Here is a 24,598-nt window from a genome sequence, read left to right as displayed (position 1 = left end):
TACATGATCACACCTACCCACATGGCTGTGAAACATAAACCCCAAGGAATTTGATTTTTGATGACTCGTCACTGTATTCTTAAAGTCAGTATCTCTCTGCTATATGAAGAGATGCAGAGCCCCTAGTTAGCATAGTCTTTCCCAGTAGGTCCAGATATGGCTTTTTGGTACTCTGAGATATACAAACTAAAAGGCAGGTTATCTGCCTCCTGTATCTTCTTTGCCCTCATGTGTAATGACAAGCTAAGACAGGACATCCACAGAAACATCTCCCTTTTGAAATGGGGAGGAACAGGAGGTGTGCACTCATAGGCCAGGTAATGACAACACTATTTCACACACAGCACATGAGAAGGACTCCCCACTCTAGCAGAAGAGGAAGGTCCTTGTTTGGATCCATTGTCTGCCATCTGGGATGAACTGCCTACCCGGCTCCCTGGCTTTCTCTAGGAGGTTCTCCTTCACCCATTATTCGTCACAGCCACATTTGGAGTAGATATTGATGAGTATGCACTCCTTGGAGGCAGCAATTTTTGCAGCCTGCTTTTTATTTGTTCAAGTTTGGAGTCCTGATAGTTGTCTAAAGTTTCATCTGGCAAAGTTTTATCTTTTGGTCGAGTCTGTAGTATCTTGGGCTACCTTTCAGAAACTAATTAGGCGTCATGTTCTCCCTTTAAATTTCATTAAGTTTCCATACCCCAAGTTCTTTTCTAGATGTAATTATCAAATTTGTTTCATTATTAACTTTTCTTCCTGGTCCCCACACACTGCCTGCCATCTTCCAACTTAATAGAAGTCACTTTGAGGACATTTGATACAGCTGGGATGGAAAGGTAGAAAAGTAACTCCCTTAATCTGAGTCCCTTTGCAAACCCAAGAAATTCTAATGGACCTTCTTTGTTCAACACCATTTCCAATCTTATTTTCTTATGTTTAGAATTTAGAATCAGCCTGATTTTCTTGCCCTATAAACTGGTCAATTCCTGCCTGAATTCAGCTCTTTCTTATAATACCCTCTATTCTACAAGCAGAAAACACACGCTAAAATTCTATTTTCAACAACTGTAGAACTATAGGATCAACAGGCATTTGCTTTGTCTTTCAATATCAACTGACAGTGTTACCAAATGTTTTGTTAGCATAGAACACTGGCTTCTTTCTTTCTAGATTGTGACATCTACATTGTAAGCCGGCAGCTTCCCTCTATGTGGTAATTCAGAATTCTGGAAATTTTCCATGTCTGATTCCTTTATTTTTTGCCATTTTTGCTGTCATCCATGCAGAAAAGGAAGAAAGGCAGAGAGAGAGAGAGAGAGAGAGAGAGAGAGAGAGAGAGAGAGAGAGAGAGAGAGAGAGAGAGAGAGAGAGAACTTCCATTCTTTAACATCTTCGCTCGCAAGTGGCCCACTTCTCTTTTATGTACATCTCATTGGCTATGCTCAGTCATATGGTCATAGCTCACTAACTTTGAGGGAGGTTACAAAATACCATGTCCCGGAAGAAGAGAAAATAGAACTTATTGACTTAGTAACAGTCTCCCATGCTAATGAAGGACACTCCCAGAATCTCTGAAAGCCCAGGACCCGCTTCCCAACAGGTACACCAATGTGTAGATGTGACATTATACAATCATCATATTACATTCACATTTCACTATGATCTTTCATTCTTCCCTTCTGTATGGCTTAGAGTCTAAATGTTTGCAAGCATCACTTTGCATTTGTCCTTGAGATAACTTTAATTTCTGTGTTTCTGAAACTTTTGCTGTTTTATTAAAGTTACCTGATTATAATGTCCTCAAATAATTGCTTACTTATTATCCACTGATGCCACCTTCCAGCTTTATGAACATTCTCAAGAGACCATTATTCAAGGATTTGATGAAGAAAAAGAGGCTAAGTATTACTGGCCAGAGAATTAACTTTTATGGCTCATGTTTCTTATATTCCTCACCTGAGATTGAATCCACTTTGGTATTATGATTTAAATCTCACTTTTACAAGTTATTAAGGAATAAATTATGCTAAGCAATATTCTAAGTTCTATGAAAGTCAGTATTTAGTACACATCATTTATCTTGACCAACCTTGAACAAATGGTCTTTTGAATAAAAGGGCTATTGTATATTTTCTAAAGGAATTGGGTGACCCTGAGAGATTTGTTATTCTAAAATCAATTTTGTGTAGTTTCTTTATAATCTCTAAATTGTTCTCCCTATTATTTTTCAAATGCTGAGGCTAAACAATAAGATCTGTGACTTGTAGAGACAACTTCAGATTTGTTGAAGTACAAATAGCATACTTATTGCTTCCATTTCTCCCTCAATCTCTCAGCACATACTTAGTTATTCACATTAGAAAAATGACTTTAATGTTTGCTCTCAAGTACTTAAATACATCAAGATGCAACAAACTTTGTAGTTTAAACACATTGTTAATCAAGGCAGAATTTTAAAAGCTCAGAAGGTTGCTGAAAGTGGCAGGAGAGTTGGCCAATTGCTCAGGGCCACACCACTGTTGGACAGCATTGTGAAGGAACCCATATATGTACTTCTAAGTGACCTTTCTTGCTGTCAGCTAGCTACCAAATATTTTCAACAAAAGATTTTAAAAAACCTAATATTTGCCAGGCGCGGTTTTGCATGCCTGTAATCCCAGTGGCTAGGGAGGCTGAGTAGGAGGATCACAAGTTCAAAGCCAGCAAAAGCAAGGCACTAAGCAACTCAGTGAGACCCTGTCTCTAAATAAAATGGGGATGTGGCTCAGTGGTCAAGTGACCCTGAGCTCAATCCCGGCACCCACCCCCAAATAAACAAACAAAACCTAATATTTTAGGTAAAACTTTTCCTTATATCATATTCAAAAGAAACTCTTTTATTGAGACCTTGTCTCAAAATAAAAAACAAAAAGGGCTGGGGTGTGGCTCATTGGTAAAGTGTCCCTGGGTTCAATCCCTAGTACCAAAACCCCCAAACAAACAAAACGCCTCCCAAATCAAAACACGTCCTAAAATTAGAAAAGACTCTGTAGAACAGAGAGCAGAATGACTCCATTTTTCTATCTAACTGGGATAGTAATGCTAACCTTTCTAAAAATTGTGAGAATTATGACATAATATATATTTGGCCCCTAGCAGAGTGCTTGGCACATAGAACCGTTCAGTCTCTTCTTTCTCCTTTTGTGATAGGTATAGATTTTAGGTTTAACACCTACTTTTTTGCCATGACCTTTTCATTTCTCTGTATTTCTCTTCAGATAGGGGGGTTAGTTGTGAGCCATCCATGGGCTGCATGTGGGCCACTGCTCATCGAAGCCTATTGAATAGGAGAATCTGGTGTTTGGGAATGACCAGTGGACCAGCTCTGCCAAAGGACCCACACAGCACCGGAGATAGGTGTGACCTGCCAAGATACCAGTCAACCTGCTGACTTCAGACATTAGGAAGCAAGACACTGCCCATGAAACCTTACCCCTGCCTTTAAGGTACCCTTAAATAAACCACTAGAGCCATCTTCTTTTGTGTAGTTCCAGCTCCCATGGGGGACTAAAGCTATCAGGGGCTCCTCTTTTGAAAATAAATTTATGACTCTTTGTCTTTTGTTCTTTACTAATTATTCTAGACTTTAACTTCTCAGGTGGCTTACATCCTCCTCGTCAGGAAGAAGAAACCCCCAATGAGACGCTGGCCATCACCCCATAAAGGACCTTATCATATCCCTGGGGCTGGTGAAAGTGCCATGACACCTTCTGTTGTGTGTGTGTGTGTGTGTGTGTACACACATGTGTATATGCTGAGGATTAAAACCAGGGCCTTGGGCATGCTAGGCAAGCATTCTACCACTGAGATACAGCCCCAACAACCCCACACAGCCCACTTTTCTGTCCTGCTTCATAATTCTCAAGCTGGACACTGTAAGCTGTACTTCTTTGATAGCTGGTCAATGTTAAGCTTTGGCAAGAGAGGGCTTTAGAGGAATACAGAAAGACATGGGAAAGGAAGGCGATTCTTTTTTTCCTGGTTCTCATCTGCTTTATTCCTTCCTACGACAAGGCATCTGGTAACATTTGGGAGGACCAGTGACACTTATTTCCAGCAAGTTTTACTGATACCAAAGCAAGAGACCAAACCCCAGTCTTCTAGCACCCCAGTCTTTGGGCCACCAATTCTAAGAAGATCTGAGTCTCGCCCTTAAGATGGAGAGAAAGATGGTGTACCAAGTTCTTAGATCCTTTTTTTTTTTTTTTGATACTTTTCCTCATGCTGAGAGTTAGAAGCTGCCCTTTGCATTTGTCTTTTCTCTTATGTACTTTTAGAAATTAGTCATCATTTACTTGTTCGTACTACTTGGCTTAATCCATTTTCTGTTGCCATAATAAGATACCCTGGCTAGGTAATTTTATAAAAGAAGTTTATTAAGTTTATGGTTGTGGATATTTGCAAGTCCAAGATTGGATAGCTTCATTTCTCAAGGGCATCATGCTGTGTATGTCATGACATGATGGGAAAATAGGTACGTGGGAACAGGAAGAAAGGCCCCAAACAAGGGGAACCTAGATTTATAATAACTTGCTCTCATAGGTAAACATTTCAGTCTCTTGAGAGCTGCATTTATCCCTCTTAATGACCTAATCACTTCTTAAGGGTCCTACTGCTTCTCAACACTGTAACCCTGGGGACAAAATTTCAACATAAGATTTGAAAGGGACAAAGCATAGTACTACTTTATATTAAAATTTTCCTATTCAAATTATTGGTGTGGTTTCTAGCTCCTGAATGGACCTTGACCAATCTAATTGTTCAATAGTATTTCGTTGACTAAATGAATACGTTATTCCAAGTGAGGCTCTTGATATGGCAGTTGGAATTTTAGGGAAGGAAGTGATAGACATATCAAAGGAGGGAAGAAGAGTCTATTCTGCCCTTCCATCGTTTATCCTCCCCTATCTATTCACTTCTTGTCTGGAAGCCCAAGGCTTGCTCTTTCTGTATCAGAATGCTTTATGTCGGTATCATCAAAAGGCTAGGCCTAGTCTCACAACAAAGAGGCATCTTCTGCCTATACTTCTGATATGATCGAAGGGAGTAAACAAATGAAATTTGCGATTTAGCTTCTCGAAGATTACCTTATCTGTACTGGGTCAATGAATGTTCCCTGCTAGAATATGGTCCATGTTCTCAGTACTTTCTCCTTTCTTCTTTCTCAATAATATAATGCTGATTCTTAGGCTGAATCCCTGTCCACATTTAAAGTATGGCCATAATATGAGAGAATAGAAGGAATGCTGATGGCCTTGAAATAAATACAATGATCAGGAAGACATTTAAGAAATGTGTCTCTGGGACCATAGGAATTTTAATCCCTCCACATTTATACAACCAGAAAAACATAATGGTAGAAAGTAAGAAACTCCTTTAATCAAGAAAGTCTTTGTGGTTGTGGCTGATGAATATGCAAAAGCTGCTTTGAAATTGTATTAGGGCATGAAGAATTGCCACATATGGATCCCTGGTACCTGCTTTAGGTCATCAGGAATGAGTTTAATCAAGTATGTCAGAGAATTGAAGAGAGACAGACATATTTGATTATATGAAATCACACATTAACTCGTAGGCAAAACACCTGAACTCATTTTTTTTTTTCAAATTCAAATGTTTCTGATAATCAGTTTTATTGTGTTCATTGAGTTAGTCAATACCCCAAAGCAAAGATCTTAAATAAGATCTCAGAGATGGTTCATTCAAGAAAATTATCAGGCTATTATAGAAATTCTATTTCCTCCATAAAATTTCCTTAGTATTTGAAGAGACGGATAACTCTCCCTACCTTACACCCAGAACTCAATGAGACGCCCTTAACTCATCATTCCACCATTAAGAACCCATTACTTTCTTAACTCCACCTATATCTTCCCTTTTAAAATTGTGTTAAAAATATTTCCAGTCATACATATGTTCTTGATGAGAATCTAAGTCAGGGTTTTTTTTTTTGTATTGTAATTATAGGCATGTCAATGGATAAGTGAACTACATTTACTCATCCTTCAAAAAATATTTTTTGAATGCCTATTACTGACAGGCACCAGGGAACAAAGATGAGTCAAGACATCCATCCTACCCATAGAAGTATGATAAATGGTCCTTTCTTTTAGAGGGTTCTCAATCTGGTAAGGGAGATCAGGAAATAGAGACAGAGAAATTAGATATCTTGTTGACACTCATACAACTAATACATGGAAGAGTCTGGATATGAACCCAATGTTTCTCTAGGGGTCATACACAATCACCAAGTTAACCACATTGCACTTTTGACCTGTACAAGCATTTGCTTGGTTAAATATTTAATAGTGCATTTGGATGGTGATAGTCTATTCCTTCAGGTCATTGGTTTTCATTTCCATACTTGTGCCCTGAAATTGGCCATTAACATAATGGTCCACTTCTATAAAAAGTGTTCTAGGGTCGGGGTGCTGCCACCCTTCCTACCAACACTGACCTCTAAAACAAAACAAGGCATGGAAAAAAATCATAACTTATATTCTAGAAAAGAAAAATGAAAGAAAATAGGAAAATAATCAAGCAAAATCTTTGTGGCTATGGCAGATAATATAAAAAGGCTGCTCTTAGATCATGGGTCCAAGAAATGGCACTAAAGTATAGCCTGTACTCTTGATAGAAAACCCTCTAGTCACCAGAAGCTTCATCTTTGTCCTTGAAAAAGGAACTTCATCTATTCCTATATCTTGAATCATGGCTACTGTCCTTTAAAAGTGGAAATAGCGAGAGACTCACATTTTAAAGCACAAATCGTTCTATCTTGGTTATTTTTCAGGTGAGGTCTCAAGGATAAATATAAAGGTGACTTACAAGGAACAGGAAAAAAAGTGAAACCTGAGAGATGGATCGTGAAGGAGTAATGGTCTCTTTTAAGCCTCAGCTAGGCTGTGTTCCTGCACTATAAACTCCTTTTAGCACCAGCTGAAAGGTCAGCCATTGCTTTTGTGCAATGCCTCCCTCTATGCCATATGCAATTAGAAATCCATTACATTTCAGATCCTTAAAAACTCATTTCTATCGGTGAGAAAGTGCAAAGTGATATGGGTGCTGGGATAGAGGTGTCTAGAATTCAGTGAGGTCAAAGAATTTAAGAAGAACCTGATGCTTTAGCCTGTGCTTTAAAGGTGAATAGTATTCATTGTGGGCAAAGAGGAGAAAAGCATTCCAGACAGAAGGATCAGCCTGAGAAATGTACCTTGGTGAGAAATTACAATTAGCTTAGTAGGGCTAGTGTGCTGGAAGCCAAGCCAAGGGTAGGGATGGATGCTGAGAAGTGTTAGAGAAGAAACTTTTTTTTAAATTTATTTTTTAGTTGTAGATGGACACAATATCTTTATTTTTATGTGGTGCTGAGGCTCAAACTCAGTGCCTTGCATGTATGAGGCAAGTGCTCTACCACTGAGCTATAGCCCCAGCCCTGAGGTGTCATCTTGATGAGCCTCAAGTGTCACACCAGGAGTCTACCCTAAGCCAGTGTTTTACTCCACTGAACACATATGAAATCCCCTAGGGAGTTTTAAAAAAATACCAGTAACCAAGCCTCAACTGAGCATCTGAATCAGATCTCTAGCACTGGGACTGATGTCAGCCTTTCATAAAATGATTCCTAGGGCTGGGCACAGTGGCACACACCTGTAAGTGGCTTCGGAGGCTGAGGTAAGATGATTGTGAGTTCAAAGCCAGTCTCAGCCAGCAACTTAGAGAGGCCCTAAGCAACTCAGTGAGACTCTGTATCTAAATAAAATATAAAAAGGGATGGGGATGGGACTCAGTAGTCAAGTGCCCCTGAGTTAAATCCCTGGTACAAAAAAAAAAAAAAAAAAAAGGGAGAAGATTTCTGTGAGGAGTCTGGGGTGGGAATTACGATTGTCAAAAATGGGGGACACTTAAAAGGTGTTAGAGATGTGACTTCTTCAGGTCTTTCATTTCAGAAAGATCATCATGGCTGCAGTGTGGAGAATGAATGGGAGCCACCTGCAAGGGCCACAGAAAGGACATGTGGGAGATTAGCGCCATTCAGGCTCATGATGATCAGGGCTAGAACTAAGGCAGTGGTAGTAAGACTGCAGGGAGGTTAAGCAGCTGTCATCTTCCATTTGGGATTTGGTGACAGTTTGGAACTGGAATGTTTGTGTGTGTATGTGTGTATGTGTGTGTGTGTGTGTGTGTGTGTGTGTGTTTGTGTGTGAGTGTGATAGTGATGATAGGGAATAGAAGTTGTGATAGATTACAATGACCATAAATTTTTCCCCAGTCTGTATTCACACCTTACAATTCTCTCACCAAGCAAGAGAGCCTATTTCTCCACTCCAACCCTATGTGGCAAAACGATAGCATTCACTTGAGTTTAAGGGAGTTTTATAAATATGCTCTTTCACATTTTTGGACTCCTGTGACTCCCTAGTAAATCATCCAGAGTTAGCTAGATAAATCAGGAGACATCTGAGCCCAGCCTTCAGCCTGCCAATCACTCATATGTACATATGAGGTAATGACAAGTGAGGTCAGATGCATGCAGGAGCCCAGTCAAGATCATCATCTTAGAGAGAATGTGCCAGACCCAAACTCTCAAACTGTTCTCTAATTATGTTAGGAATAGCATTTTCTAATATCCAATAAGAGCAATTACTTCTAAAATTTAAAAAATTAGTCTCAAATCAGGTTGTTTAAATATGAAAACTTGAAAGTCTTAAAAATAGAAAGGAAACATAGTCAAGTCAAAATACTCTGGTACTATCCCAAGGTCATGTTGTCAACCCACTGAATCAATTAAATAAGAGATCACTGGGGTAGCCATCATTGCCACCATCATAGTTTGTAGAAGGCTTACTTTTGAAAAAATATTTCTAAGCTACTCCTGTTTTCCCATATATTATATTGTTTCTCTGAATATGTTTCTGCTATTGAGTTTTCTAATTATCGAGAGCCACTTAGAGGTGAAAAATACAGGCCACGTCTGAAAATTGTGTTCCTGAAATTTAATCCATAACTTCATTTGGCCATCTGCCTGGATTATAAGGAGCTTTTTCTTGCTTTCAAAAATCATTACAAAGAAAGCAAATGTTGCTTCATTACATAACAAAGGTTTTAACAAAAATGGAAATGCAATTTTTCTGCCCAAATGTATTGACAGAACAGTATCTTACTTCTACTTCCTACTGAAAACTATTTACTAAGTCACTGGCTGCTTAAGGTCGTCATATTAGAATTTTTGCTAAGTTACCACAAATTTTGCAACTTGATTTTATTACTTCTGTTTCTGTAGGTCAGAAATCTGCGTGTGGTATGAGACTGGATTCTGTGCTCAGGGATGTCACCAGGATGAAAACAAGGTGACAGCTTGGGCTGTGTTCTCATCTGGGACTCAGGGTTCTCTTGCATTTTTGCTAGTTGGTGAAATTCATTTCCACGTGGTTATAGGACTGATGTCCCGGTTTTTCTTTTAGGAAGCTGGGGACAGTGCTCAGCAACTAGCAGCCACCTGCAATCTCTTGCCATGTGGCAGTTCACAGAATTCTTTCAGGCCAGCAGAAACCAACTGGAAAAAACACTCTGTTTTTGAAGGTCTTTCCTGATGAGTTCCGGCCCTACCCATTGATCTTCCTATTTTAGGGTCAACTGATTGGGTGAAAGCCTTTTACAGAAGTACCTAGATTACTGTTTGATGGGTTTCCTTGGAGAGGATGTGTGCACACCAGAGCTAAGAATCCTGAGGTCCATCCTAGAAGCCTGCTTATCACAACCATTACTAAAAGATCCTATACTTATAAAATTTCTAATAAAATTAGAATCATACAATTTCCACTGTACAAATTCTACCATCTCTCTCTCTCTCTCTCTCTCTCTCTCTCTCTCTCTCTTCTCTCTCTCTCTCTCTCTCTCTCTCTCTCTCTCTCTCTCTCTCTCTCTCTCTCTCTCTTTCTTTTTTATACTGGGGATTGAACTCAGGGTCACTCGGCCACTGAGCCACATCCCCAGCCCTATTTTGTGTTTTTATTTAGAGACAGGGTCTCACTGAGTTGCTTAGCGCCTTGCTGCTGCTGAGGCTGGCTTTGAACTCGTGATTCTCCCACCTCAGCCTCCCAAGCTGCTGGGCATCCATCTTCTTTCTTACAAGTTTCCCAGTTGACTAAACTATCCAGTTGGGTGTTTCAGTTTATAAGCTCCCCGACACTGCAGGTATTCCAAAGCTCCCAGAGGTTCAGGTGTAGGACTTGGGAGCATACCAAGGAGGATTAAAGAAGACATGAGTTAAATACAAGAGAAAAAAATAAACAAAACTTGGGAGTGAAAGATGGAGATCATACTGGGATGAGAACAGAAAATTCCACATTCAAAACAAAGGCGTGAAATACCGTTCTACAGTACAGATGAAGTACAGTTTTTTCCTCTATGGGAATTTGTGACTCTTGGCATGTCCATCAATGATACCTGGTGAACAACCAATATCTTTAGGTTTGTGCTCCAGTTTGAGAAAAAAAATGACAAACTTAGAAAAACAGAGCAGTTTTCTACCCTATCTCTCTCTGATGAGAAAACTGGAAACAGAAATGTCATTAATTTCCCCTTCAACAAGGATGTGTCAACTCTATAATAGAAACTTTGAGATGTTGCATAAAGCCATTTCTGTTTCTTCAGAGCACAAACAAAGAATTTGTGAAGAAATGCAGGCAGAACATGGTGTTTGGATTCTAATTTTACTCACCTGCAACCTGTTCCCCTTCCATCATAACTTTATTTAAATCATGGTTATGCTCTTAATTAACAATTTAATTGGTTGGTGCTTTCTCGATCCTGTTCTCTGGGGGCATGGTTTTCTGTTTAACTTTCTTGTTTCAATTCTTCAGCAAAACCATAAAATTTAATTAGGAGAGTAACCAGCTTTGTAACAGCAGTTCTATGTCTAATTAGCCATGCTTTGACTGCACCTTCTCAGATTCCACTCAATATTATACACACATTTTGCATTTGTGCATGTTTCAGATAAGACTTTGTGAATTTATAGCCAAAGAATGTCATCCAATCACTTTTCCCTCTCCTTAACATGCTTGGTTATAGCCAGTGAAATCAGAAAAATTAACTTAAAGCCTTCATATACAAAAACCAAGGCTAAGTCATAGATTGGTACTTTACTGAATGCCTGTTTTGTATTGATGTGGAACAAATTACCACAAACTTAGCTGCTTAAAACAATTTCCATTTATCATCTCACAGTTCTGTAGAAGAGAAATCCAGGCATGGCTGGATTCTTTCTTTAGGTTTTCCATGGGCTAAAACCAAGGTGTTGGCTGGCCTGCATTCTCCCTGGGGTCTCAGGGTCTTCTTCCAAGCTTATGTAGTTGTTGCAAAATCCAGGTCCTTGTGGTTGTAGGACTGATGACTCCATCTGATTGCTGCCCATCAGCTGGGGATCACTCACCTTGTAGAGGTCACTATTGTTTACTGCCATATAACTTCCATGGATAGTTTACAACATAGCCATTGTGAAATGCTTTGAGACCAGTGGGAGCACTTCTCTTTCTTCTTCCTCTGTGAGCAGTTGGAAAAAATTTTTTGCTTTCAGAGAGCTCAATCTCCCTTCTATTACATCATCATGGGAATGGCTATTCCATCCTATTCACAAGGGATCAGTGTTACAGGACTTGCACACAGAGGGCAGAAATCTCAGGGCCATGTTAGAATTCTGTGCTTTTAGAAGAAGGTGGCAACTAAAGTCTTTGTGGCAAATCTCTTCCTTTCCCCCTGAAGGCACTGCACAAGGTATGCAAGGAAGCTTTTAGCAATGGCCCCAATTCTGTCCTATTAGCTTCTCAGGCCAGAAGATGACAGACAGTCATATTCTTTCTTCTCTGCAGGCTGCCTTCTTTGCCTAGCCAGAATTGCTGCTTTCCCTAGAGCAAATGGATCACTTGGTAGAATCATTTGAATTTAAAATGACATCAAGGTAAAAGATGCTTTCAGACAGAAATTTATCTAAGCTCAATACCTCAGACTGTAGTTCAATAAAACTATTTCTCTAGTGAAAGGAAAAGAAGAACCGTGCAGGAAAGATTTAACAGAGCAGGCCTGAAAATGCTATCTTTAGAAAGGCCTGTTTGCAAAAATTTTGTCTTGGCTGGCATCTGGGAAGTTGGATTTCAGGAGGGTTCCTACCACCCTAACTGATGAGAGTGACTCAATGTGCCTGTATTGTTTGTACAAACAATATGGTTCATGCCAAATATGTGCTTTTCTTCTAGAAGCCTGGAATTTTGGTATGTTCCAGGCAGACGGTGATGACATGACCAGGCCCCACCAAAACCTTGGACATGGGGTTTCTAATGAGCTTCTTTGAGAACGTTGTAATGAGAATGTTGCACACTGTTGTCAAAACTCACACCAGGGGAATTCAGCGTGTCCTATGTGATTCTGCTGGGAGAGGACTATTGGAGGCTTCTTCCTGGGTTCCCCTGGACTTTACCTCATGCACCATTCCCCTTTGTGGATTTTATTTTTTTTTTTTATCCCTTTGCTGTAAAAAAAATCACAGCAATCAGGAGGATTACATGTTGGGTCATGTGAGGCCTCCTGCAAATCACTGAACCTGAGGGTGATCTTTGCATTCACCAACTCTAGGAATAAAGTAAATGAGAATCTGATAGTGCTTACATTCTGAGACTAGGCTTCACTGCCCTGCAAACTCAGCCTATATGCTCTCCTCTGAGAGGAGGATAGAGCAGTCAGACTAGAGGTCTTAGAGGGCTGGCATTGCCTGGCTGCTTATTCCAATTCTGCACCAAGACGGGGCAACTTACTTCACCTCTGTCTTTCTTTCTCAGTTACTTCATCTGTAAAACAGCAATAATAATTGTACCCACTTCATAGGCTTGTCAACATGAGGTAGTTTATAGAAAGCATATAACCCTGTGTGGCAGGCTCACAGTGACTGAGAAGGGCTGATGTAATGATCCATGGAGTGGAATTACTGGAGCATCTTGGTCTTATCATCATTATCATCATCACATTTTTTTTTTTTTTTTTTTGGTGGTGCTGGGGACTGAACCCAGCATCTTGTCGATGCTAGGCAAGAACTTTACCATTGACTATATTCCCATTCCTTTAAATTTTTTTTTTTTTAATTTTGAGATAGAATCTCACTCTAAGCTGGCCTGGAATTTGTGATCCTCCTGCCTCAGCCTCCCGGGTAGCTGGGATTTCAGTCAAGCACCACCTTACCTGCCAGGGTTCTGATATTAACCCCCTTCTTCCTGTCACTTTCCTCCACAATTTCTTACCAGTACCCTCTTCTTCCCTTCTCACAGTGGTCCACTAAACCCCTCACTTGACTACCTTTCTTTAAGAACAAAATGGAAACTACAGGGCCTAATCTAAATGTAAAGTTATCGGTGCTATCTATGCTCAACATCTTTCATCTGTGATGGTTTCTTAGAGTTTATAAGCAACCCTAATAATTCTCACTGATATGATTTTACTGCTTTTGAAAATGGTGAGTGATCATCATGTGCAAATTCATTTCCATAGCTCTGTAGCTTTGTTTCATAGCTTTGGCCTATCATGTAAATAGATTCACAAATTGGAGAAAAATCCTTTGTTCTGATATTTGGTTAAGAAAATCTGTTCTCTAAAACATGAGTCTAAAATAAAAGTGGCTATTTCATTTTTCCAATGGTATATTTAAACACAATTTCAATGGAAATGGAAACTTCCGCTCAAATCTTTCTTTACTTCATTGCAATTCTTAAGATCCTGCAGGACTGGTAACAGAGAGTTCAGATATACTGCCAAAGAGGACATGGTGGGGTTGATGATCATACATGACCAGAAAGAGTTAATGTCAGCATCACCGAATTAGAAAGTCCTTCAAGGAGGAAAGGAGGTTTAGGAAAAGCCCAGCAAGCACAGTCTCTCAGATATTGGGTAAAAGAACTACAATTTTGGGGAAGGGGTATGGAGATGCCAATCCTTGAAAATGGACACTGCTTGGGTCAGGGCTGAGGATCAGAAAGAAGGAAAGGAACCAGTAAACTCAAAGTTAAAAAAAAAAAAACTTTGTAAATAAATGATATTTAAAGGGAAGGTACAAAAGAGAAAAATCAAACCATAAATAAAAGACCAAACGTATGGTAACTACAATTGTCTCTAGAAATCATCATGTTTACCCCTGTTCCCTCATCCCCTAACACTTTCTCCATGTAGCACTGTACTTCCATCTTCTAGAAAAACATTTCTCTGTCTCATATTAGAGATTAATGATGCTGCTTTGGTAATCAGCTTTGCCATTTGTTAAAATGAAGCCTAATCACCATGTAATTTTAAAAGCCTGCTTGTGTTTTGGTAGGCATGGAAAACAGCTCCTTGCCACATTTCTTATAACTTTTGAGTTAAAGCTAACACTCAATTATATGTAGTGATGGAGAAATGAGAAACTCTAAATCCGTAAAATTCATCAGAGATGATATAATCACTGCCTTCAAACGTTGCCAGCCAGATTCTCCTATCAGACCCACTGAAACATAGCAACATAATTAACTCGCATTTCTATGTTGTATTTTCCTCAACTCACTTCTGCCTAAAGTTTTAATTAGGAGGAAAGTATCTTGCTGATCCGTAGGATGATTGCAAGAAGGAAAAGCGAAGTTCTGAAAACTATAAGCTAAATTCACTCATTCCTTAAAGGAAACAAAATAAAGCAAAACAAGACATTTACAGAATTTCTAGGATATTCCAGGCAGCCTTGAGGAACAAGAAATGAGTAAAAATAGACAAACTCTCATGAAGCTTACATTCTACCTGGGAGATGGATAAGTGAACTACTAAACTATGTTTTACATAATTTTTAATAGTTTCATCTCTTTTTGTGTAATTTTCAAAGATTTTTTTTTTTTTTTTTTGGAGGGATACTGGGGATTGAACCCAGGGGCACTCAACCACTGAGCCTCATCCCTAGCCCTCTTTTGTATTTTATTTAGAGACAGGGTCTTACTGAATTGCTTAGTGCCCCACTTTTGCTGGGACTGGCTTTGAACTCACAATCCTCTTGCCTCTGAGCAGCTAGGATTACCAGGCGTGTGCCACCGTGCCTAGCTAAGATTTTTTTTTTTTTTTTGAGCAGCCTAAACTTAAATGCTTTAAATGCTTTTTCAAAGTATCTCTGCATTTACCTCTCCTGGCTAATTAATACCAATTATTTAGGTGCAGTCAGCAAAGCCCCATAAACAACCACAAACTTAATTCTACCCCAAGCGGATATTCTGTTACCTTGAATTGGTGATGTATTTTCTTCAGTGCATATGTTTCCTCTTCTGTTTTGGGAATAAGTCTTATCACCTTATCACTATAAAAAAAGAGATGATATTTACTTTTTAAAAATAAAGATAACAGCTATCCCTTTCTTACCTGTTAAGAAACTGCCTCTGCCCTTAAGAAAAGCAGCAAAACTACACTGACCAGTAAGTTTTTGTTAGTCTCTGATTACATTGGGTCTCTTTTCCTTGTCTCAAAACAATTTGGTATTTCATCAGTTTTTGAAGACTATAAAATTAAGAACCATCTATTTATTTATTTTGAGGTATTGGGGATTGAACCTAGGACCTTGCACATGCTAGATAAACACTGCACAAAGTGCTACATCCCAAGGGCCCATTTTTTAAAAAATATATTTTTTTTACTTGTAGATGGACATAATATCCTTATTTTATTTATTTATTTTGTTAATGTGGTGCTGAGGATCAAACTCGGGGCCTCACATGTGCTAGGCAAGCCCTCTACCACTGAGCTACAACCCCAGCCCCGCATTGTTTTATCTTGACACTGAAAAAGCATGTGACTTTTAGGGAGACGACATGCAAAATCCATACGCTATGGAAAGTTCCTGAGTTGGATTCTTTCCCCATCTCTGTGGGACAACTCGTTTCTATTATACAGAGTTTCCCAGCTAAACAGGAAACAGGCTGGCCAATAACGGCTTAGAGGTATGCCATGGGATATTGGTGGCTGCAAAGTTTTTAAACTGATTGAAACTTCAAACCACGGTTAATAACCATCAATATTTTCCCACCATTGAAAGGATGATTGAACATGCTATAAGGTGTTTTATTTTTATTGTTTTTGTAAAGGCCCAGAATTGCCTAAGATGACTTGAGGTCTTCTGTGTGTGCCAGAGAATTCTCAGTGGGGGCCACTCGTTTCCTAAATTTCCAGGCAGGTATAATTAATTTCCAGGTGTTTCATGGGTTGCAGAGCATAGCTCTAGCATATAACCATCACAACTACTCAATGTTATTTTGCATAGAGTAGATGCTTATTAATTATTAATGGATGACCTGGTACGGTGTGGTACACGCCTATAATCCCAGTGGCTGGGGAGGCTGAGGCAGGAGAATAGCAAGTTCAAAGCCAGCCTCAGCCAAAGCGAGGTGCTAAGCAACTCAGTGAGACCCTGCCTCTAGATAAAATATAAAATAGGGCTGGGGATATGGCTCAGTGGTCGAGTGCTCCAGAGTTCAATCCCAGGTTCCCCAGTACCCCACCCCCCAAAATATTAATAGGTTGCATAAAGGACATTACTGAGAATAACTGCCTTAAAAAGGAAATGGGGGGGGGCTAGGGCTGGGGGTCAGTGGCAGAGCATTTGCCTTGGCATGAGTGAGGCACTGGGTTCGATCCTCAGCATCACATAAAAATAAAGAGATAACTAAAGATAGTGTGTCCATCTACAACTAAAAAAAAAAATGTTTAAAAAAAGGAAATGGGAAAATTAAGTAAATAAAGTGCAATAGGAATAATAATTTTCATGACTTTCTATGGCATTTAACAAAGACTTAAGATAGTGTGGATATGCATGTGCACGTGTATATGTATATTCTCAACAAAAACCCTACCAGCTTGCCCACAACTTGTCTCTCCAGCTTCAAATGTGCACCAGGAATAAGGATGGAATTTGTGTGCTTTTACATGGTTTTACTTCTTAGAAGAATAGCAGTTCCAGAGATGAGGTAAAGCTAAAGTGGACAACATCAGACCCCAGGTGACCTCCAGATTGGTTGGGCAGGATTTGGGGCTGGGATTGTGTATTTACTTTCACTTTCACTTTGTAATTTCAAAGGATCCCATTTTACTTTCTTTAGTTCTATGAATGATAAGGCCCTTGGCTTGTGACAATAACTCAGTGTGTTTTAGGCACTACTCTAGTACATCTTTGCAGCTTTGGTTTTCTCAAATCACACAAAACCACCTCTCAGTGTCAATGTCATGAAGTCCATATTTCTGGAAAGAATAAAAGAAAGTAGAAGAGAAAAAAAATTTAAGTCACCGTAAAACAACTCTAAATATAACCTTTGGAATTTACATGTGATCTCATCTCTTCCATTTCTGGTACCTATTTCTCTGACCTTTGATTTTCCTGTGTTCATCTTACCCTGGCCTCTCCCAATTGACTCAATACAAATCTTGGCAGGAAAAGAAAACTCAGCTGGGTGATGTGGCTGTTTTTGATGGATGGATCTCTTGACAGCTTGCTGAAAAACACCTCCATCTGGGGCCCTGTCGGCTCCTCACGGGTGCAAAGAAAGCAATCTGTAGCTGTTTTACAGCCATGAGAACTACTTTTCTTCTCTTTTCTTTCTTTCTTTTTTTTTTTTTTAAAGATGGATAACTCAACCTGGCAATTGGTTTCTCTTCTGTGAATTCAGGATATAATGAACCACCCTTGGGATTATTTAACCCTGAAAGTGATGGCTCAAACTCAGCTTTGTCATTTTTATCACCAAAAGGTCACTACATCCCAGGCTTTAGAAATTCTCAGGTGTGACTTTGGAAATGCGTTTATTGTTATTTGATTACTTATCAGAGAACAGACAAGGAGGAACACTATTTAGGAAAGCCCATGGAATGTCACACTTTCTGTGCGAAACAATACATTATATTGATGGAATAACCAGTAACCAAAACCCAACAAGGGCTCCTTATTCACCATGAAAAAAGCACATGACCCCAAAGATTCCATTTTGTTTCACCAAACAAAAAGCTTACTCTTTGTAAATCTGATAGCTAACATGTTTTTGAAGTGGGGAACAATAATTTTATTATGAACAAGGAGGTTTCAGGTAATAGAGTATCAGCTGGAACTTAGAAAAGCTAGCTGGCCATAACTATCAAAGAAGGTGAACAGAAAGATTTTCTTCATCATGTATCAGGGTTTTTCCTACTGCTAAGTGACAACATCAATTAAGACCCTTTGGCTACCCTGTGGGATTCAGATGAGGGAACCAAGGGATTGAATATGAGCTGAGGTTAGAAAGATCGCTGGGCAAAATGCCATTCACGTTAATGTGTTTGCAATAAAATCTTTCTAATTCAGAGAACCTACATGAACTTATCTTTAGGAGGACAGCACAGTATTGATTAATTACAATTTAAGGATATAGCATGGAAGCAGAAGGATATCTCAGGCAAATAATCTCCCAGGAATTTTTCCTTTTTTTACTTTTGAAAAATTTGTTCTTTTTACATATTCATAACAGTAGAATATATTTTGACATATTATACATACATGGAGTATAACCTATTGTAATTAGGATCCCATTCTTGTGGTTGAACACAATGTGGAGTTACACTGGTGGTGTATTCATATATAAACATAAGAAAGTTACGTCCAATTCATTCTATTATCTTTCCTAGTCCCATCCCTTCTCCCTCCCTTCATTCCCTTTGTCTAATCTAATCCTTTGTCTAATTTGTGTTAGCACCCACATATCAAAGAGAACATTGGACTTTGTTTTTTTGGGGGATTGGCTCATTTCATTTAGCATGATATTCTTTAGCTCCATCCACTTATTGGCAAATGCTATGATTTTATTCTTCTTTAAAGCTGAATAATACTCCATTATGTATATAAACCATATTTTCTTTCTTTATTGTTGAAGGGCATCTAGGTTGATTCCACAGTTTAGCTACTGAGAATTGAGCTGCTATAAACATTGATGTGGCTCTGCTACTGTAGTATGCTGATTTTAAGTCCTTTGGGTATAAAATGAGGAGAGGGATAGCTGGGTCAAATGGTGTTTCCATTCAAAGTTTTCTTTCTGCTTTCCAGAGTGGTTGCACCAATTTGCAGTCCTATCAGCAATGTATGAGTGTACCTTTTCCCCCACATCCTCACCAATACTTATTGTTGCTTGCATTCTTGATAATTGCCATTCTGAATGGAGTGAAATGAAATCTTAGAGTAGTTTTGACTTGCATTTCTCTAATGGCTAGAGATGTTGAACGTTTTTTTTTTCATATATTTGTTGATTGATTATATATCTTCTTCTGTGTGTGTTCAGTTCCTTAGCCCATTTATTGATTGGGTTATTTATTTTTTTGGTGTTAAGTATTCTTTATATATCCTGGAGATTAGTGCTCTGATGTGCATGTAGTAAAGATTTTCTCCCATTCTGTAGGATCTCTTTTCACATACTTGATTATTTCCTTTGCTGAGAAGAAGTTTCTTTGTTTGAATCCATCCATTTATTGATTCTTGATTTTACCTCTTGCTCTTTAGGAGTATTTTTAAGGAAGTCAAGTCTTAAACTGACATGATAAAGATTTGGGCCTACTTTTTCTTCTATTAGGTGCAGAATATCTGTTCTAGTTCCTGAGTCTTGGATCCACTTTGAGTTGAGTTTTGTGCAGGGTGAGAGATAAAGGTCTAATTTCATTTTGTTACATATGGATTTCCAGTTTTCCTAGCACCATTTGTTGAAGAGGATTTTCTCCAATGAATATTTTTGTCGCCTTTGTCAGAATGAGATAACCGTATTTATGTGGATCTGTCTCTGTGTTTTCTATTCTGTACCATTGGTCTACATGTCTATTTTGGTGCCAATATCATGTTGTTTCTGTTACTAATGCTTTGTAGTATAGTTTAATATCTGGTACTGTGATGCCTCTTGCTTCACTCTTCTTGCTAAGGGTTGCTTTGGCTATTCTGGGGCTCTTATTTTTCCAAATGAATTTCATAATTGCTTTTTATAGTTCTATGAAGAATGTCATTGGTGAATCTGAAAATTTTTGAGACAATTTTATTTAATATACCTACTATGATTTTGGATTTTTCAATTTTACTTTTGAATTTATAAATAGTATATTAAATAAGCCAGACACAGCTCCTAAAAAGGGTCTACCTGAATATAAAATAGTGGTTAAAAGAGGTTGGGAAGGGTCAGGGTAGTGGAATAAAAGGAGTCATGGCCCTGTCCTGCATTAATATGTACAATTAATACTTGATGATAGCAAACAGTTTGATTCATGTGTTTTGATGACATGTAGTTATACATAAGATCATGGTTACAGTACTATATCTTCTGAATGGAACTTTCATCTGCATAAAGCTTCCTTAGAAACATCTTCCTTTGGCTGATCCTGGTGACAGAAGCCTTGAATTTCCATGACTCTAGAGATTGAAGCAGGCAGATTCCAAGTTTGAGACTAGCCTTGGCAACTTAGTGAGGCCTTGTCTCAAAATAAAATAAAAAGATCTGAGATGTAGCTCAGTGGTAGGGTATCCCTAGGCTCAAGCCCCAATACAAAAAACAAAAAAAGAAAATCTTTTTTGGGCTCATTTAATACTCTTTACCTTGAATTTCATTTCCAAATATGATCACCTTGTTGCTTTCTCTCTCTCTCTCTCTTTTTTTTTTAACCTGGCAATATTTGCTTACCTCTCTCTTATGATCCTTATTTTTTTTCTGTTGTGTCTTTTGCAAACATCATAATGGTAAATTAAATTTTAAAATCCAGTATGAGACTTTGACTTTTAACTGTAGAATTTTACATATTCACATTAACTGTGATACCTAATTCATGCAGCTTTATTCTTATAATTTTAATAAGTTCTTGTTGCCCTTTTTTTTAAAGTCAAGTCAGCATTTAATGATAATAAAGAGCCTATGTGTTTTAACCCATATTCATCTAGAGCATAAATAAGTATCTCTTTGACAGCAGCACATGGTATTATTAGAAAATTTACCATTTGACTCAATAAAAGTTAATATGTATTAAAATTTTTAAATAAAGCAATTAGTAAAGTAGATGTCACAATCTTCATATCCAATCAAGGTAGTTCTTTCCTAACACATCCTAATAATGATGAACATACCTGCAATTAGGTTAGGTTTTATTTTTTATTTTAATTTTAAATTTATATGACAGCAGGATGCGTTACAATTCATCTTACATATTTAGAGCACAATTTTTCATATCTCTGCTTGTATACAAAGTATATTCACACCAATTCGTGTCTTCATACATGTACTTTGGATAATGATGTCCATCACATTCCACCATAATTTCTAACCCCATGCCCCACTCCCTTCCCCTCCCACCCCTCTGTCCTATCTAGACTTTGTCTATTCCTCCCATGATCCCCCTTTCTACTCCATTATGAATCAGCCTCCTATATCAGAGAAAATATTTGGCATTTGTTTTTTTGGGGGGATTGGCTAACTTCACTTAGCATTATCTTCTCCAACGCTATCCATTTACCTGCAAATGCCATGATTTTATTCTCTTTTATTGCTGAGTAATATTCCATTGTGTATACATGCCACATTATTTTTATCCATTCATCTACTGAAGGGCATCTAAGTTGGTTCCACAGTTTAGCTATTGTGAATTGCGCTGCTATAAACATTGATGTGGCTGTGTTCCTGTAATATGCTATTTTTAAGTCCTTTGGGTATAGGCCGAGGAGAGGGAAAGCTGGGTCAAATGGTGGTTCCATTCCAAATTTTCCAAGGAATTTCCATACTGCTTTCCATATTGGCTGCACCAATTTGCAGTCCCACCAGCAATGTATGAGTGTGCCTTTGTCCCCACATCCTCAGCAACACTTAGTGTTGTTTGTCTTCATAATAGCTGCCATTCTGACTGGAGTGAGATGAAATATTAGAGTAGTATTGATTTCCATTTCTCTAGTTGCTAGAGATGATGAACATTTTTTTTCATATATTTGTTGAATCCCAGTGACTCTAGAGATTGAAGCAGGCAGATTCCAAGTTTGAGCCCAGCCTTGGCAACTTAGTGAGACCTTGTCTCAAAATAAAATAAAAAGATCTGAGATGTAGCTCAGTGGTAGGTTATCCCTAGGTTCAAGACCCAGTACAAAAATAAAAAAGAAAATCATCTTTTTTATATCATCTTTTGAGAATAGAGGACACAGAGACTAACCCACAAAATTACAATTATCTTATATTAGACAAAGGCACCAAAAACATACATTGGAAAAAAAGATAACCTTTTGAACAAATAGTGCTGGGAAAACTGGAAATCCACATGCAACAAAATGAAATCCAACCTCTCTCTCCCACCATGCACAAACTCAACTCAAAGTGGATCAAGGACCTAGGAATAAAATCAGAGACCTGCACCTAACAGAAGAAAAAGTAGGCCCTAATCTTCATCATGTCGGATTAGGCCCCAACTTCCTTAATAAGACTCCTATAGTGCAAGAATTAAAATCAAGAATCAATAAATGGGATGGATTCAAACTAAAAAGTTTCTTCTCAACAAAAGAAACAATCAGTGAGGTGAATAGAGAGCTTACATCTTGGGAGCAAATTTTTACTCCTCACACATCAGATAGAACACTAATCTCCAAAGTATAGAAAGAACTCAAAAAGCTAAACACCAAAAAAACAAATAACCCAATCAATAAATGGGCCAAGGACTCGTTGCCCTTTTCTGTCTTCCTAGGATTATCAATTTTCTTTGTCAAGTATCAGTTTTCTTATCTAGTGGATTGCAAGCCAGACCTCTTTCTATTTTTAAGTGAATTTTTTTCTTATATAGTTCATAAGCATTAATAGATACCCTTTTCTTCATTTCTCTATAATTCTATTTCTACCCTCCAAATAACAAAAAAGCCTTTAAAATCTTTTTTTTTTCTGTATCCTCCCCACCACAAAGTTTCCCTCCATCTTTGCTTCATATTTTGTTAAAATAGTCTGGAAATTGCATGGCATCTTGCGTATAATTGTAGATACCCAAATTGTGTCCCCTCAAAATTCATATGAAATTCTAACCCCCTTGATCCCAGATGTAACACTCTTTGGTACCAGGATTGGACCCAGGGGCACTTAACCACACACATCACCAGCCCTTTTTATTTTATTTTATTTTAATTTTTTACTTTTTTTGAGACAGGATCTCACTAAGTTGCTTAGGGTCTTGTTAAGTTGCTAAGGCTGGCTTTGAACTTGTGATTCTCCTGCCTCAGGCTTCTGGGCTGCTGGGATTAAAGGCATGGACCACTGCACCTAGCTGGAGGAGATCATGGTAAAAATGACAGTAGTAGGATGGGTCCTCAATCCTATGTGATGGAGTCCTTATAAAAGAAGAAAGTGTGGACACAGACATGCACAGAGGGAAGGCAATGTGTCTCCACAGGAAGCAGAATATAGCCATCTGCAAGCTAGAGAGAAAGACTGCAGAAGAAACAAAGCTTGTTGAACCTTGATCTTGGACTTCTTGTACCAGAACTGCAAGAAAATAAATTTCTGCTGTTTACATCATCCAGTCTGTGGATCTTTGTTAGAAAATGTTAGTTCACCAGAGCTTCCTAAGACCTCAGCCTAAAGGTTACATCCTCAGGGAGCTATTCCTTGTCACCTGAATGATTTTAGTCACCTGTTCTACTATTTTCCCAATGTTCTGTATATTTCCCCTCAGAATACTTCATGCACGTCACTATATTTTTGTTTAATGTCTTTAGCACTCACTAAGTCCATATAAGCAGGAATGTACTGAATCTTGGTTTATTCTTTGGGAGTCATGCAGGGTGCATTTTTAATAGAGGAATTTGGAGCTTGTTGTAAGTGGTACAGAGCCAGTTTTTTGTTTTAATTGCAATTTCTATATTATGCAGAGTGTAAATCAGAAGCCTATACCCATGCATTATAGAGACCTGGGGTATCCACTTCTTATAGGTATCCCCACATCTCCCAAAACCTTAATAGGCTAAAAATCTCCCTCGATTACTTCTGGATGGAAGTAATTTTCTCACACTTTTGAGGTCCCCTGCTTTATATAGAAGACAATGCTCCTAACTTCCCACTTTGGCTCACTACAGGCATTGAAATCCCAGCCCCAGCCCCTAGGGCCCCTTTTCATGGGCCCAATTTCCAGAGCCACAAGGTATCAGCTTTCCCTTGCAACTCTGTTTTTTTCCCCCAAATGCCTGGCCCCTGGAAGTTTCTCCTTTTCTCCCACAAAACTCAATTATCTACTAAAACAAATGACTGGATGGTAAAAGTGCATACTCCGGAGCTAAGTTGCCATGCTAACTGTGTGACAGTGAGCAGGTTTTTAACCTCTCTATGCATTAGTTTCTGTATCTATAGATTGAGTTTACTGGTACACAACTCATGGGTTGTATGAGTGAACACAGAAAGTGCTCAGAATAATTACCAACACATAGTAAGGAGCTGTGTGTGTGTGTGTGTGTGTGTGTGTGTATCACATAGTATGGATACATATCCTTACACATCTCTCTATATATATCCTT

At 38.5% G+C, this 24,598-nt stretch overlaps 1 protein-coding gene across 1 annotated transcript in view; it reads right to left on the bottom strand.

Annotated features, from left to right (window-relative positions):
• The window catches only part of CPA6 (carboxypeptidase A6), a gene marked incomplete at its 3' end in the record, with an annotated part of 301,035 nt that overhangs the window by 175,866 nt on the left and 100,571 nt on the right, over positions 1–24,598 (bottom strand). Inside the window, exon 2 of the mRNA XM_081266455.1 lies at positions 15,313–15,388. Coding sequence (XP_081122581.1) covers positions 15,313–15,388 — 76 coding nt within the window. The remainder of the gene's footprint in view (positions 1–15,312; positions 15,389–24,598) is intronic.

The sequence above is a fragment of the Spermophilus citellus genome (assembly GCF_964194105.1).
Source record: "Spermophilus citellus genome assembly, chromosome: 14".
NCBI lineage: Eukaryota > Metazoa > Chordata > Mammalia > Rodentia > Sciuridae > Spermophilus > Spermophilus citellus.
Note: the sequence above shows the minus strand (reverse complement) of the source record. Positions and strands in the feature narration are given on the sequence as shown.